The sequence below is a fragment of the Crotalus tigris genome, unplaced genomic scaffold, assembly GCF_016545835.1.
Source record: "Crotalus tigris isolate CLP2741 ecotype Arizona unplaced genomic scaffold, ASM1654583v1 scf7180000018445.1570621, whole genome shotgun sequence".
Taxonomy (NCBI): domain Eukaryota; kingdom Metazoa; phylum Chordata; class Lepidosauria; order Squamata; family Viperidae; genus Crotalus; species Crotalus tigris.
In genome coordinates this window covers 965,345-982,306 of record NW_024097006.1, presented here as the reverse complement: position 1 = coordinate 982,306, position 16,962 = coordinate 965,345, and the positions used below count along the sequence as shown (strand labels likewise).

The following is a 16,962-nucleotide window of genomic DNA, read 5'->3' as shown; positions in this document are numbered from 1 at the left end:
GCCAACCAGCTTGAAAATTCTGGGCTGAAGTCCACACAACTTAAAATTGCCAAGGTTGAGAAACATGAGTATATACTGATATAGCTTAAAGTACTACACCAATGCAAAATAGATATAAGAACTGGTTCCGATAAATGAAACTCTTCAAAGAACTTTGAGGCATTGTTTACCTTAAATAATCTTTATTTGAGTAGCATAGCATCGGCATTTACATAGCTGAAGCCAAAATCTGAGTTTCCCCTCCCCTGAGCACATAGTATCAAAGCACAATTCCCTCCTCCAATTAACGGTCATAAATCACATTCTCCAATTAGTTTGAAATGCAGGCTTCCCCTCCAGTTCTCCAGCCTGCCAATTCTTATCATCTCTTATTTCAATATCCTTGGTTCACACACTAGGTTCAGTATTATTAAACTCCCATGAACATTCCTTCTCCTCCCCCTCCCCCTCCTCCTCTTCCTCCTCCTCCTCCCTACAGCATCATCTAACTCAGTGTTTCTCAACCTTGACAATTTTAAGGCATGTGGACTTGTGGACTTCAACTCCCAGAATTCCACAGCCAGCAATGCTGGCTGTGGAATTCTGGGAGTTGAAGTCCACATGCCTTAAAATTGTCAAGGTTGAGAAACACTGATCTAACTCTAACTCTAATTCTAAGAGTAAAACATAAGAAGAAAATGGTTGCATCTCCATCTGTTGTCAAAGCAAAAACATCCGATGTTAGCAGCATTGACAAACATCTTCTATCTGCCTATTCAAAAATCTGTTCTAAGAGATGAGGAAATAGATTTGGTTGAGGCTAATGGATGAATAGCAGGTAGAGAACCGTGTCAAGTTGCCTTTCTTAGCCTGGGTGAGGGGAGGGGCTCCTTTTCTCTTGGCATAAATCAGGCGACTGCAGCCCCGTATTAAAATTTCGATGTATAATGGCCCAATGTCCTGACAATACAAGTAGTCCTCTACTTAGAACCATCACTGGGAGCAAGGTGGCTGTTAAATGAGAAGCACTCAATTTTACAATTTTTTTTTGCCACAGTTGTTAAACAAATCACTGCAGTTATTAAGTTAATCATACAGCCGTTAAGTCAGTGGTTCTCAACCTGTGGGTCGGGACCCCATTTGGGGTCGAATGACCATTTCACGGGGGTCGCCAAACCACGCTGTCCACCATTTTTGTCCCTTTTCCCTAGTTGTCCTACTCCCTCTTATTGGTGGCCACACCCACTTGGCCACACCCCTGGGGGTCACCACAACACGGGGAACTGTATTATGGGGTCAGGGCATTAGAAAGGTTGAGAACCACTGCGTTAAGTGAATCTGGCTTCCCCCATTGGCTTTGCTTCTGGGAAGCCGCCAGCTAGGAAGTTTAACAAATGGTGATCAGATGAGCCCCGGACATGGCTACTGTTGTAAATACCTGCCAGTTGCCAAGTGCCCAAATTTTGATCCTGTCACTGTGGGGATGCTGTGATGGTTGTTAAGTGAGAGGACCGGTGGTTGGTCACTTTTTTCGGTACCATTGTAACTCTGAACAGTCACTCAATGAATGTTTGTAAGTTGAGGACTTCCTGTACACATTTCCTGGTCAGGAGCAGACAGTCATTAGGGATAGAGGAAAGTGAGGAGGGAAGAGAATCAGAGCATGGCCCCAGATCATGTATCCTAAGGCATGTTTTATTTGTAACTGTGGTTTGTTGAGAAAGCCACAATCAAGTTCACATTATGCCATAAGCCATGGCTTGCAAACCAATAGCTAGAATTACATGTCCCATACAGAGGATGAGGTTCCATGTCTGGTGGAAGAAAAGGGTGGGGAAATAACTTGCTCGCCAGAGTTGCAGGTCAAGTGTAATGTACAAGACTAAAGGTAAAAACATCCACTCTAGTCATATGATCACATTGTCAGTTTTCCTGACAATGGTATAGAAGCAGCTTGTCACTCCCTTCTCACAAGAGGGTGTCCCCCCCCCAGTTTCTCCCTATCACCCTTGGATTTCCTGATGGCTTTCCACCCTACTATTAATCGAGTTCAACCCAGCTTAACGTTTTGGAGAACTTTTGGCCAAGTTCAGTTAAGTGCTACCAACGGCTACAGTCAAACACATTTGTCAAAGACAATGAGAAGCATAAACATGGATGTCAGGGGATGCCAGCCTGAGCTGCCTGTTGACTGGGCAGCTGTATACATTGCACAAATAAACGAGCAACTATCTCCACAAAACCAAGGGAGAACGTGGCATGTTACCTGTGGTGAAGCGGGGTTTGATGGTCTGTTCTTGCACTGGGAGTGGGATAGCCTTGGAAGACGTGTCCTGGCTAGGTAGACAGGCGGTGGCCGGGGCAGGTGAGGAATGAGCCCGGGAGAGGGGTCGATGGCCTCCCCGTGTGGCTGGGGTCAGCAACGAGTCGGCAGGCTGCCTGCGGAGGAGTTGTTGCTGTGGCATACGCTGTTGTTGTTCCCAGATATAATGGGCCTGTGGATGGAATTAAGAGCCTGGTCACGTGGGGGAGGTCCTACTGCCCATCTCTTCCACTAAAACTAAAAGGAAGGCTTCTACGCTGGCTTGGCTTAGCAGCTGCCGCCCTCTAGTGCATTTGAGTGGCAAAGACACAATCATAGCCACAGATTTGGAAAAGAGAGAGAGAAAAGAACAGGAAAAAGGGGTGCTCTGTGTCAGGGATCAGAGGAGGTAGTTAGATAAGTTCAGAAGCTTTCTAGGAAAATCAAGAGGCAATTTTTGAATCCTTTCCTGGAACAGACACCGAAAATTAAAGGATGTTTCTAATCCAGCCTGTCAAGCCCTAGGACAGCTTTGGAAAAATGTGATCAGGGACGATCACAGGCCAGGCTTGCTAGGGAATCAGAGAGTGGAGCCTAGGGGCTAACAAAGGCTGCTGGAAGAACATGTTTTAGGGGTGTCAATATCAGGAGCCCAACTCACACTCTCACAATTGTCTTATTGTGTGCATGTGTGTGAAAGGGGGAGGGAGAGGGAGAGAGCGATCACCCTCTGAGCAGAAAAAGGGCATAATGATGAGAGGGGAACTTCTGCTTGGAAATTAGACACACTACCTTCCTTTTGATTTACGTTCCTGCTTCTCTAGGAAACACATTTAGGATTACCATTAATAGCAGTAAAACCACTTTTCTACTGTAGGGAGGGCGTGTCTGTTATTTGCAAAGGGCTTTTCAATGAGACAGTTAAATCTGAGACAGCTAAAACGGTGTGATGCCATTATGCAAAAGATAAACATGGCCAGAAAAGACATCATGGGTGTTATTACATCACTGGCCTAATCGCTGCAGCAAGGTTTTGATGTGGAAACCTAGTCTGTTGAATGGGAAATCTGTTACGTCCCAGGGAAGCAAAGGATCTGCTGTTTATTTCATGCAAAGGTATTCTGAGAAAAACATGGAAATGAAAGGAGTGTGGGAGGAATATTTCTTTGGGAAAGAGAGAAATTTAACTCTGTCATGTTCACTATAGTTTTTCAAGAGTAGCTGCATCAATGGGCATGTGTATGCATTTACACACACAAAAAAAATAAAGAGTACATTTTCGCAGAATCAATGTTTCACAGAATTAGGATCTCAACATTGCAGAAAAGACAAACCACAGCATGCCAGAAGGAAGAGCACAGCAGTCTTTAACTTTGTTAACATACAGCCTTTCAGAAGAAGGAAAACATTTATTTAAGTTCTCTTTATCCCAGTTAGTTTCCAATACCTGTTGAAGGACCAGCTCCTCTCGAGGCTGCTGACCCAACCTGGAGATCCTTTCTGCTTCCTTGCTGCCGCCTCCTGACGGTGAAGGCTCCCCCTGGGCTTGGGGCTGCTCACATGGGTCTTCTCCTGCCTCGGCCTCCATGTCTTCGGAAGAGGGGATCTGCTGCAGGCGAGGCTTCTCGCTGGATTTGGCCATGCGCTGTGCGGGGGGGGGGGAAGTAGAGAGAGACAGTCATGAAGGAGCAGGTAAGCTCACCAACCCAAACTCACAATCGCCACGACTGCGGAAATACAAATGGCTTGCAAGGGATCTCAGCTTCAGCCTGTCATGTAGACTTGCCTGTAAGTTAGGTCTTCAAATTTTAAAAGGACAGAACACTATGAAAAAAAAGGTGCCACCTTTGGATAAGCCTGTTTATCTGCAGAGGGACTTATCTGTGAGTATCTATGGGCAACAGAGTGGAATGGAATGGAATAACAACTTTATTGTCACTTTGAATGTACACTAATCAGCGTACATTAAAATGAAATTTTGTTGTATGCAGCTCTCAAAGGGTCCCCACCTCCAAATACCCTACATAAATATCACACACAGACACACACACACACAGAGAGAGAGAGAGAGAGAGAGAGACAAACACACATTTATATATAGGTGCATGCATATATCCACATTCATTCTATGACAAAGAGAAACCACACAGTCCAGTTGGGATTATGTATGCATGTGCATGGCGAGAATATGGGTACTTTTAAAAAGGCGTTACCATATATAGCCACGCAGAGTCATCTGGTTGAGATGGGCAGCCACAAAAATTAATTAAATAAATAAACACACTCACAGATAAGCTGAACCCAATTTGGTGTGTATGTGTGTGTGTGTGTGTGTGTGTGTGTTTCATTTTGGCACCTAAAATTCTCAGGTTATCTGCGAGTATGTGTGGTATTTTTGGAGGACCTGAAGAAGACTTCTGGGCCTAGCGAGGCATCACTCTTCCTCAGTACAATGGGCCTTTCCCTTGCTCTGCCAGTGATCCATCTTGTGCAATTTTAGCTTCTTTTTTAAAAGAAATATTATTAATAACAGCTTAGTTTGAAAGAGTCGGCGTCAGATGTAAGGTCTACTGCCAATTCCAGGCCTTCTTTATTCTGTGCTTGAAAAAGGTCCCGTGCCCTTAAAAACCATCTGACATAAATGAATGGCCAAGCAGCTTTTTTTCACAAAAAGGTGACCATTAGTGACTTGCCCCCAAATGAATAAGGTCTCTTGTGGGGTGGGATTAGAAATATACCTTCTACCCAATTCCCTGGCATCACATCCTCCCGCATAGCAGTTGAAGAAGACCAAAACTGGAGCCCACCTTTCCCAGTTGGGTCTGCTGCTTCAGATGCTCCAGGAAGTAAGCGTGGTGCTGCTGGTAGGCCAGCTGCTGCTGCACCGTTCTGGGATTGGACGGCAGGGGCTCCGAGCGGGTCCGTCCCAAGGGCTTATGGATCATCGGCATCGGCAGCCGCTCCGAAGGAAGCACTGAAGGGCTGAAGTGAAAGGGGACTGATCCCAGCCCTGGAACTGCAAACGGAGGAGACATGGGGTTGAAGGTAGCAGGGGGCTCCCCAAAAAGGCTTAAGGGGACATTCACGTGTGGTGGGAACAAACTGATCCAGAAAACAGCCCTTGCAAATGCTGATAAGGAGTCTGAGAGAATTCTTAAAAATCAACGTGCATTTCTAGTCTATGAAAATAGACTGTTCTAAATGACGCACCTTAAGCATTGGGTTATGAAACTTGTCTGTCTTCAGGTTTATAGTCCACAAGAGAAGTAAAAAAAAAAAAAACCCACATTAAAGAAACAAACAAACCTAACTAAAATGATCTCCCAACAATTCAAAGTGTTCTTTTTCACTCTCAAAATCACAGCCTGCTTATTCTTACTGTAAGGATAAAATGACCACTATTTAAAAACAGGATGAAAGGGAGGGAATAACTTACACATTCTTCTCCCAGACTGCTTACAATTGTAGAAAGTCAATACAACATATGAAAACCAGTTTGAAATCCCCAACAAAAATCCAGTGCATCTCAAGAGGTATTTTAACAGATACTAACTCAAAACATAAATACATAAAACACTGAAAATGCAACAATGTGGATTAATTATAGCCAATTAGGTCTTGCGCCTCCAGGGTTAGCAATTTGGTATCTTCCAGATTTTATGGGCTACTTTTCCTGCAACTGAGCTTGTGAATTTTATTTTACAAGAGATTAAAAATGGCCCTGTGGACAGGAGGATGGAACGTAAAACCTCTGCACGGGGCCACATCACTGAACCCTGAAGTATAGGACCCCAGCTGTAATTTAATTCACATTAAATATATATATTTGCAATATTTCTGCATTTGGGGCAAGCCTGAATTAACGATCTTCTTGCTAATATGCTGGTTTGCTGTTGTTTTTAACCGACTGTGGCATTTAAGTGTTTTCCTCTTTGCTACAATTGGGAAAAGCCCTCTGTTCCTCCTCCTCCTCCAGGGTTGCCATACACAGAAAGTTGCTCTGCAGGCCCTGCAAGACTAATCCCAGGGCATTGGTATCTTAAGCTGATTTTGAATACATTAAGTCACCCGAGATTTACTGCAGTGATTGAGGTAATCAATGGAGGTAGCAACGTGAAGGCCAATGTTCAACAGGCAAGCCCCACACAGAAGCGAAGCAGGACCTTTCTTCTTTGAAAAATTGGATTTCCAATATTAATCAGGGATACATTTGGTGTAGCTTCTGTTTAATTCCTGCTTATCGTATTTTTTCCTTTGGTAAAATACAAACTGATAAGTTTGCTTGCTAGTTCAGTACAAATGGTACTTGCCTCATTTCTAACGCTACGATAGCCTTTTCTGACGGGTACCCTCCAGATCTGTTGGATTGCAACAGAGGGCATGGAAGCTGAACAGGCCAGGAAGAACCCATTTAGAAAAGGGTCTACTGTGGCATATGTTCTATATGTGTGTGTGTGTTTTTAAAAAAGTATTCAATTTATACTCGCATTTCCTCTCAAACAAGCATGCAAGCTTTAGCTGCAGGTAAAAATATAAAGCATATGACTTCCTTAACTATATAAACAACAAAAGGTTAAGGAGTCCCTGTGGATTTTTACTCCACTAGTTGGTGCCAACTGCAGGGAGCGGTGCTCATCTCCATTTCGAGGCCACTGAGCCAACGCCGTCCGAAGACATTTCTGATCATGTGGCCAGCCTGACATCATGGAGCACTGTTAACTTCCCCATGGAAGTGGTACCTATTAATCTACTCGCATTTGCATGCTTTTAAACTGCTAAGTTAGCAAGAGCTGGGGTGAGGACAGGAGGACACCCCATTGCGCGGTGCTCAGGTTTCAAACCTGGGCTGCCAGCTTTCTAGCCAACAAGCCCAGGGTCTTAACTGCTGAGCCAACGTGCCACCCTATATAAACAATAAGAGCTGTAAAATGTATCCATAAAAATCAATAGTAGCAATCAATTAAGAGAGTGTGACACGCCAGAAACCTTTTTATTGGACAGAGGCTCAGATACTTTCCATAAGTTCAATTCAGCAAATTCATGAGCCTCTTCTGTGAATAGGATCAGGCTGTGACCCATTAAAATAGCCACATCTGTTTCCAGAAGGACATGGCTGCCACAGAAACAGCTGCATAACAGTGGGAAAAGGTGTGCCTATTTCAAAGGGCCATGGACAAGTGTTAAATTGGGGTTCCTCAGTATTCCAAAGCACTGAGCTGTATCCAAAGCACTATATAGTCTTATCCCAAGTAACTGTGCACAATGTCCCTGTTACTTCTTGATAATTATGCTCCTCCTGAATGACTTTTCTAGAAAAGCCGAATGCTAATACCTGTGAGCACACATCAGAGACTGCCCTACACCTTGCTAAATCTAGGCAGACCTTCACCTGTTGCTGAACTTCAACTCCCAGCATTTTTCAGCCCCTGAACAGGCTTCCTGGGAATCATGGAAGTTATAGTTCAGCAATCTAAGTAAGGCAAAGTTGCCTGTTCTCTGTGTTCTATGCTTCCATGCTTTCCAAAAGATGAAAGGCCATTGACTCACCTGTAACCAGAGGAGTGTGTGTAAGCGAGGGCTCCAGAATGATAACAGGATGAAGTCGAGGGGACAGAGGTCTTCCAGGTTCGTGTTGCTCCAGGTTGGCAGGTAGGAACATGGGTGTGTGAGTGCTAGTCAGGACAGGCACCTTATGCGCAAGGCCTGGGTGTGCCCTGTGATCACCATCCCCCTGTACAGACAGAATTGCAGAGTGTGAATGAACAGCATTTATCTGAATCCCAAGTAATCCTTCCCCAATATCCTTATAGGAGCAATGTAGAGAAATTAGCTGGGAGTCTTCAAAAGGCAAACAAAAACAAAATAGAAAGGTAGAGTTGAGGACTTTGGACAAACTGCAAATCCATGTTTAAAAAAATGTAGAAATTCTGTTCTTCAGAATTTTTCATCAATCTATGTTAGACCAGGTGGCTTGACTTCTTAATGTTCTCCAAACTGGCTTTTTTCTTCCTGCAGATGTTTCACTGCTGGGCTTTGTGTATTATCAGTGCACTAAAATGTACTGGTGATATTACTTGCCTGGTAATGAAACCTCTCCAGGAAAAGAAACAAACTCAGTAAACCTGAAAAACCCAACAATCCTAGGCTATATATATTCACCAATGTGTCAAATTTAGCAGGTGAATTTTCATTCTCCACTAGCTGTTTCCTTCTTTTTAAAATGATCTACAGGTAGGCCTCAGCTCACAACACTTCATTTAATGAAATTACAATATCACTGAAAAAGGTGACAACACTTACAACTGTTACAGCATTCCCCATGGTCACGTAATTTACATTTGGATGCTTGACAACTGACTCATATTTATGACAGTTGCCGTGTCCCTGGGTCATGTGACCTTCTGACAAGCAAAATCAATGGAGAAGCCAGATTCACTTAACTAATTTAACAAGCGCAGTGATTCACTTAACATCTGTGGCAAGATGTTAAGTGAATCTGGGGCAAAACTCAGTTAACAAATGTCTCACTTAGCAACAGAATTTTTGGGCTCAACTGTGGTCATAAGTGGAGGACCACCTGTATTTCCACTTAGGATTCAATTGGCCACTGTCTTCTGCTGCCTTTCTCAAGCTACTGCATGTCTTAAGACTACAAAGACTACAAAGTCCTTTTGGTTGGACTGCTGTTTTGGGAGTTCAGCTGCAATGCGTCTAGCAGTTTCCCGATTAGGAAAGTCAGAGTGAAACATGTCCAATCTACTGCCTCCATCCCCTTTTCTCTTGCTACAACTTCTTAAAACATACCCTGGCAGATGCTGCAGAAGGAGCTGGTAGTCCAAGGGTGAGGGCTGGGAGAGAGCTACTGGTCTGAAGAGCATACTGAGCCAGTGAGCTTTCCTGCATTCTCAGGCGCTGAGCTAGTGGGGCCTATAAGGAGAAAAAAAAAAAGAAAAATAGTAATCCACCCAGTTTAATAGCTCTCATAACAGTGAGAATATTGTTATATGTATGGTGGAATTCTCTGCGCCTGGGAACAAAGAAGGACATTTCCATTTACATGTCAACTCTCTTACAGAACCTCGTAACCAAGAAAGCAAAAACCTCAGAGACAAAGTCAGCAGGTTTATCATAAGGGGGAGGAGAATGGTGGCTCATGTGGTTAGGATGCTGGTATGATGACTGCCAGGCTGGCATTTGAAACCCGGTTGCTGCTGCGGGACAAGGTGAGCTCCCCTCACTCGCTCCAGCTCCTGCTGACCCAGCATTTTGAAAGCAGGCAGCCATGAGTAGATAGATGGTTACCACTTTGGTAGGCAGATTAGCGAGGCCATGAAAGGAGCCCCCAATTGGGTGACCTCCAGGCAGTGGTGATGTCACCAGCCAATCCTTTCAACCCAGAAGCACTTCAGCATTCCCGACAGGATTGTAGTAATCACAAAGGAAAAAAAGGTTAGAAGGCCTTGGAAACTTTAATCCTCTAACTAAGTCGTGGTTGAATGGGGAGGATGCAAATCGCTTATGTCCAACTGTTCTTCTGCAATATTTGTTTAACTGGTCCACACCCGTCCTTTACATAAGGGCTAAAATAAATGTAGAAGGGTTTTCTGATTCTCATGCCAAGGAAAACAACTTCAGAAAATAAATGCTAGAAACCCTCAAAGGGGCAAATAAAAATCTGTAGGAAGATTGATATGGAAAAATGGGAGGAAGAGAGCTAGGCTTTAAATTTTGGGAATATCATATAAAATATATAAAAATTATTCAGCATTGTTAAAATCACCCATAAGGATTGAGATAGTACATAAAATGCACAAATGAAATAGGTAAACATCTGGTATACACGATTTTGTGCAATAAATCTACTGTATTCATTAAAATCTTTTGAGTTTGCCTGGGAATGTGGAGTGAGGAGAAAGGTCAATTGCCATACCTCTGATGGGTATCCACCTTGCCCCTGCTATGCATTTATGAAAGCTGACGGGCACCAGCAACAAGTTCAGCCTGAAAATATGACTCCATCAGGGATATCAAAGAATCCATATTCTCTTATAGAACAGTATATACTTTCACTTCCCTCCAGTTCTGCTTTCTATCAGTGTGGCATCAGGGAAAGGCTCTGTATTTATTTAAGCCTTTCTTATTTCACCTTTCTTCTGAATGTATTATTGACAACAAGGGCTGTTGCTGCTGCTGAAAACCAAATGGAAGCACAAACTTATATGAGATGCAACTCAAGTCCATCAAGCCAAATCCCGTTAGTGCTGACCAGCACCAGCTCTTTAGTGTTCAGTCTTGCCTAACAAGTTTTGGAGTAAACATGGGATCTTCTGGGCTCATTGATGTGCTACAATTTTCCCAGAAAAGAAATTGGGGAATGAATGAATGAACAAATTGTAAAAATAGCAACATCAGAAGAATATCCCCCAAAACAAAAAAAATGTAGTAAAAATGAAAAATGGAAAAAAAAACCCTCTTTGCAATCTATTTAAAAATGTGCAAAACAATGTGGCAAAATGCTTTATAAAGTGGGGTTCTTGGTGTTCTCCGAGCTTGATAAAATTCTCGCAGACATTTCATTACCAAACTAGGTAACATCATCAGCACTGATAATGTTACTTCGTTTGGTAATGAGTGAGACATCACAAGAATACCACCAAGTTCAGAGAGCACCAAGGGCCCCACAGTTCAACCTTGTAAATATTCTCTTCTATTGATTCTACAGTGTATATAGAGTACATGGGATGTGGAATTCTTATAGAACAAAAAACAATCAACAAGAAATCCCCCAAAATGTCACTGTTCCAAGGCACATTGTGTGGTAAGAAATAGACATACTTGGCTTTGCTTCCACAAATGGCATTTTGGTAAGTGGCGACTAGTCATCTCAGTGACTCTGCAACACAGCAGTTTTCTGTAATACTTCCAATCCAAGAAATCATATGAACTGTTAGTATCACATTATAATGCCTTGGTAAGACCCTACTTGGAATACTGCATCCAGCTTTGGTTGCCACAATGTAAAAAAGATGCTGAGACTAGAAAGAGGGCAGAGAAGAGCAACAAAGATGATTAGGGGGACTGGAGGCTAAAACATACAAAGAATGGTTGCTGGAATTGGGTATGTCTAGTTTAACAAAGAGGACGAGGGGGGACATGATAGCAGTGTTCCAATATCTAAGGAGCTGCCACAAAGAAAGAGTCAACCTATTCTCCAAAGCGCCTGAAGGCAGGACAAGAAGCAACGGGTGGAAACTAATCAAGGAGAGAAGCAACCTAGAACTAAGGAGAAACTTCCCAATAGTTAGAACAATTAATCAGTGGAACAAATTCCCTTCAGAAGTTATGGATGCTCCAAAACTGGAAGTTTTCAAGAAGAGATTGAACAGCCATTTGTCTGAAGTAGTATAGAGTTTCCTGCCTGAGCAGGGAGTTGGACTAGAAGACCTCCAAGATCCCTTCCAACTCTTGTTATTCTATATAAGAGATGAATTTTCAGCATCCATATTAAAGCACACAGGTTTTATATCTGATTGATTCCTTGAATGGGTGACTCATCCACCCCCATGTAAGAACAGGACATACATTTAGCAAAGAAGTGTAAAATGCAAAGAGGAGCCAAAATCATTAAGCCCCAATTGATAATAAGTGCCGTCTAAGATACAAACAGGTTGAATGTAATTTTTGACTGAAGATCAGAAGCTAACTTGCCTCCTATTTTACCCAATGGCTAAAGGTTTTGATCAGCTGCATGCAATTGAGTAAGCAGTTATTTACAAGCCTCTTGATCAGGGGTGTCAAACTGCCAGCCCATGGGCCGGACACGTCATCCGGAAGCTGCGCCCACTCATTGCCGGCAATGGCAAAACCGTCCTGATACATTGTGCGACGTCATGTGATGTCATGAGTTTGACATGTCTGCTCTTGATGATGCCCATTCTTAATCTCCCAGATCTATGTTATCAATTGTCTTGGCTACTTTCCTATGGGTTCTGTACCTCTTGAATAAGCCCTGGTGTGGCTCCATGTTCTGGCACCAGACTGTCATTGGGTGAACTGCATCCAGAGACTGGGGTGCTGCTGCTGCTGGGGGATGAATCTGCAGGTGATGAGAGAGGACACAAGGCTTTGGTTACGGGACAGGCAGTACAAGCAAAGTGAGGGTCAAGGACACCATCCCAGGATTCAACAAAACATGTTAGGATAGCCTTTCCCAATCCACATCCTATGACCGTATGGGACTATCAATCAAATGATCCCTAGTCAGAATGGAGGGAGATGATAAGAATCTGTAGCATAAGCACAACTTATCCTTAACCTACGCTTAACCCTAGAATTGGGATCAATCCAGGCTTGTCTTCAAATGAACTGCTTAGAACCATGGTGGCCAACCTATGGCACGCATGCCACAGGTGGCATGCAGAGCCCTCTATATGGGCACGCATGCCGTCGCCCCAGTCCTAGGACTTCAGCTGGGTTTTATAAAACCTTTTCACTTTAAGCCTCCACCGCTGTGTGCAAAATAAAAAAAAAAGATTCAATCAATCAATCAATTTCAACTTCTCACAGGCAAAAAAAAAAAATCTAGCAAAGTTGGAATTGATTGATTGAACTTTTTAGTCCCACCCAGGCTGCTGTTATCACCGCAGCCACGCCCACCCAATGGGCCACACACACACAATGCGCCATGCCCACCCAGCACACGACGATACATAAGTGGGTTCTGGGTTGCAGTTTGGGCACTCAGTCGCTAAAAGGTTTGCCATCACTGGCTTAGAAGCTCAAAGACTTCCAGGCTGAGACCTATCATGTCACCAGGGGTGCCAATTCATTGTCCCAGGAATAATTTCAGATTGTCTATCTCTGCTCCATTCCAATGCGAAGGGGCGCACACCAGGAAAAGCCCCCTTCCACCAAATCCTTTGGATGGGTTCTTCTTACCAATGGCTTCTGCCGGGCGCCTTTTCAAGGAAGGGGGGGCGCTTTCCTTCCGGGTCAATGGGTTTTTGCGCCGTTCGGTTTTTTTAGCTTTACAGCGCAACTTCAGGTTGGGCTCAGAGGCTAAAAGAAATACAGAGAAGAGGGTCAGACGTGCTTGGAGCAAAAGTCCACCTAGCTTAGCAGAGATACATCCTAGGGTGCTCAGCAAGACATTGCAGGGAAGAAAGGTGGTTCAAGGCATTTGGCACCCCAAAATCAACCAAGGCATTTGCCAGCACACTAGGATAAGCATTATCCAAGGCCACAGAAATGCAATTGATCTCAGTAAGATCATCCAGTTTATTTAGTCTCCCCTATCTTTCGGATAAATGTCTTTCCCAGAGACTTTGGCACCTCAAGTATTACTTTTGTTTTTATTTCATAGGCTTTTAAACTGGTTTTTAAATTAACGTCAATTCACATTGCTTCAGTTTTTGAATGGCCACCTTGTAGCTGAATACAGCTGTTTTATTTTGCATTTCATTTGATTTTATTATCTATACAGCAAGAAAAAGGGGGGAAGGAGCACATTGTATTCAGGAACTCTTGGCAAGGAGAGAGATAACATGAGAGGGATAAACAACTGAGGAAATACGGAGGCAACGGTTAGCCAAAAAAAGGGGGGAAGGGTTACGTTTGGCTTAAGAATTTGTGATGAGGAGATGACTAGTGATACATATACAGATAAGGGGAGTAGAAAAAGTATAGATACCAACGCTAAGGATACATCCAAAACACAGCCCAATCATCTAGGACCAGTGACGAGGTCCAGGAGCCGAGTGCAAACACTGATCAACCCTATAAAAGTCTCTCTCATTGACTAGCATTAAGCGCTGACGATGTCGGTAGTTTTCTGATGAAAGCTTGGTAACTTTTCTAGTTTAAATTTTTCCTGGTGTTCATGTTTGGTTCGTTTTTTGCAGTATGAGTATACCCAGGAATCATATTTTTAATGATATTACTGATACACACACACACACACGGTATCAATTAAAAATATTATATATATATATATATATATATATATATATATATATATATATATATATATATATATATATATATATATCAGCTGATTTTTTGTTGCCCAGCCCCAGAATGGACTTCCGGAAGAGGTATCTACACAGAGATCCAGTTGTTCACATATTTGAATCCCACCACTGGTTCCAAGAAAGCCTTTTGCAAATCACTGCTTGAGCAAGATTTCACATTTTTGTTTATAATACTACCACTGCACCTCTACAGTGATGGCAAATTCATACCACCTTTCCTTTCCTCCATTACCGCTTCATTAATAGAGAGGGAGAGATTCCAATTAGATGGACATGGCCATGAATAATCAAGAGGAGTTGTAGTTGTTTATGTTTGAACGTAAGATATGAGCATGCATTAATGGGTTTGACAAGGAGCCACATTTTTGGCAGAGTTTTAACAGAGCTACTTTTTAGTCCTGAAATCTGATATTTTTTTCAATTATCACTGTTGGGGACTGAACATTTGATCTTTATTGTGTGAAGCATATGCCCTCCCAAGGACTTATTTCTTTAAAGAAGGTGTGACAACAAATAAGCCAGCAGCCTTTCATTTATTATTTGATGCTTCAGGCTTTTTTTTCCTCCCTGTTGCTACCAAAACATCTTCTAGATCAGTGTTTCCCAAACTTGACAATTTTAAGGCATGTGGACTTCAACTCCCAGAATTCCACAGCCAGCAACGTCAAGTTTGGGAAACACTGTTCTAGATACTAAAGAAAATCTGGTTTTGTGAGTGGCATACACCTTCGGAAAAAAGCAATAAAACAGAACCACTTTTAGAAGACTGAAGAAACCAAAGTAAGCCCTGTTGCAAGCTTAGAATGAGAACGACGCAAAAAGGAAAAGCAAGGAGGAGGGGAGGAGGAAAAACCAAACACATAGTACCACCTCCAAAAATCACAATTATAATTCCTAGAATGTCCAGCTGGAACGAAAGGAAACTACATAAAACTAATAGTGTGCATGTATCTCAAGTAAGTTCACGGGAACTTCCACCGATTCCTTTCTTTTAATCTTGTTTTTCTGAACAACTCAGCAGCTAGCTATACCTTTGACAACGGGTTATTATACAGTTATAGGTAGTTCATCCTATTAAACTCTGCACTCTAAAATGATTTCCTGGCAAAAGCCCAATGTTACTATTCCTGCTATTGTCCAAAGAAGAGCATCAAGGCTGTTCCACTTCCTGTTTTCCTATCATTTGGAAACTTAATAGCCCCAAAGAGTTCTTTAACTCAAATAAGCCCTTTTACCTGTTTTTCTCAGTGGGAAGTGCTCTGGAGAATCTCTGGAATTGTTGGGGACAGGAGGAAAGAAAGTAGGGAGCATAGGATTTGGTGGGCCTTCATGTTCCATTGGCTCCAAGGACCTGGATAAAGCATAAGAGATTTTTGATAAAGATTAAGGGAATGAGCCTGTGGGTTAGGAAGTCTCCAGTTCAAATTTAGCCTCCGTGCCAAGATTCTCTAGAGTCAGCCAATAATTCACTACTGAAAGTAATTTCAGAGATTAATCTCTAGAGGTAGCAATGTTACTGTTCAATTGCAAATGTCAGAATTCAAACTGGTCATTACTACCTGCAAAGCCCATGGTTGGCTTCTGAGCAAATCTCTCAGAACTGTTTCTAGATCAAAGCTGGATCATGGTCACAACTTGCAGAATTGAGTCACGAAGAAATAAGCTGAGGTGGTGTTACATTTTTCCTTCAGAAGCATCGCAAACAAGTAGTTCTGAAAGCCCTGCTCAACTTTGTTCTTCTGAGCCAGTCAGTGCCATTCAAGGTTGCGGTTTCAAGAAGATCCACCTGTCTCCTTGTGTAAATAATGATTACAAGTGGCTTAAGAACTTAAGTTTGATACTTTTCATCAAAATGTGGAAGATGACAGGATGAAAGAGCAATTGCATTGTGATGGATTTTCAGTGTTCTTTCCAATTATGAGATCACTGTCTTCTGAAAAAGGATTCTGTATCTTGGGGAATGTTCAGTATCTGTAGGATTGTGTAAGGTTGATTTTTTCCCCTCTCCTTTGTTCTCTGGAAACCCTGACAAATTTGCCCATTCAGGGAAGAGAAGGCACAAAAAATTTCAATCTGCTGTACCTGTTTCATCGCTTAATCAACAATTATTGCTTATATTGCCTCTCTCCCCCCCTTAGCCTTACCCTTTTCGATTGTAATAAGGAAACAGTACATACAGACCATATTGGACTTGCACCCCACATTGGCCCCAGAAATAAATTTTAAAATAATTAAACAGTTTTGTTTGGAAGCAAGGCTGGATTACCTTCTGGGCCTGATGCCCAAGGCCAGCTCAAAATCTTCCAAAGGTTTATGAAAAAGTGTTACCCACCATGACCTCTGTCAAAATACTGTTGCCTTTTTTTTGAGAGTGTGTGACAGGCCCCAAGTCACCCACTTGCTTTTGTTTTGTCTAAGCAAGTCTAGACTCATGAACTCTTGGTTCTAGCTTGGTGCTTTTAAGAACTATATCAAAGTGGCATTTATACTTTGTGTACACTAATTTTACACTTAATTTTAGGATCCTGCACTAGGGGACTGCTTAAAGCCTACAAAGACCTTAATTTAATCTTATACAGATATATGATTATGAATCAAAAAGAGGAGCTAAGCTTGGCTTAGGGGCCATTCCTGAGGGGCTAACAGAGAAAC

General features: G+C 42.6%; 1 protein-coding gene across 7 annotated transcripts in view; it reads right to left on the bottom strand.

Moving 5' to 3' along the window:
* Positions 1-16,962, bottom strand: part of HDAC7 (histone deacetylase 7) — a 229,010-nt gene that overhangs the window by 34,687 nt on the left and 177,361 nt on the right. For all 7 annotated transcript variants that reach the window (XM_039352581.1, XM_039352582.1, XM_039352583.1 and 4 more), the window contains 8 exons: positions 15,546-15,661; positions 13,220-13,339; positions 12,277-12,377; positions 9,086-9,208; positions 7,829-8,012; positions 5,089-5,297; positions 3,729-3,926; positions 2,246-2,474 (listed from right to left, as the gene is read on the bottom strand). In XM_039352581.1, the coding sequence (XP_039208515.1) occupies positions 2,246-2,474; positions 3,729-3,926; positions 5,089-5,297; positions 7,829-8,012; positions 9,086-9,208; positions 12,277-12,377; positions 13,220-13,339; positions 15,546-15,661 (1,280 nt within the window). The remainder of the gene's footprint in view (positions 1-2,245; positions 2,475-3,728; positions 3,927-5,088; positions 5,298-7,828; positions 8,013-9,085; positions 9,209-12,276; positions 12,378-13,219; positions 13,340-15,545; positions 15,662-16,962) is intronic.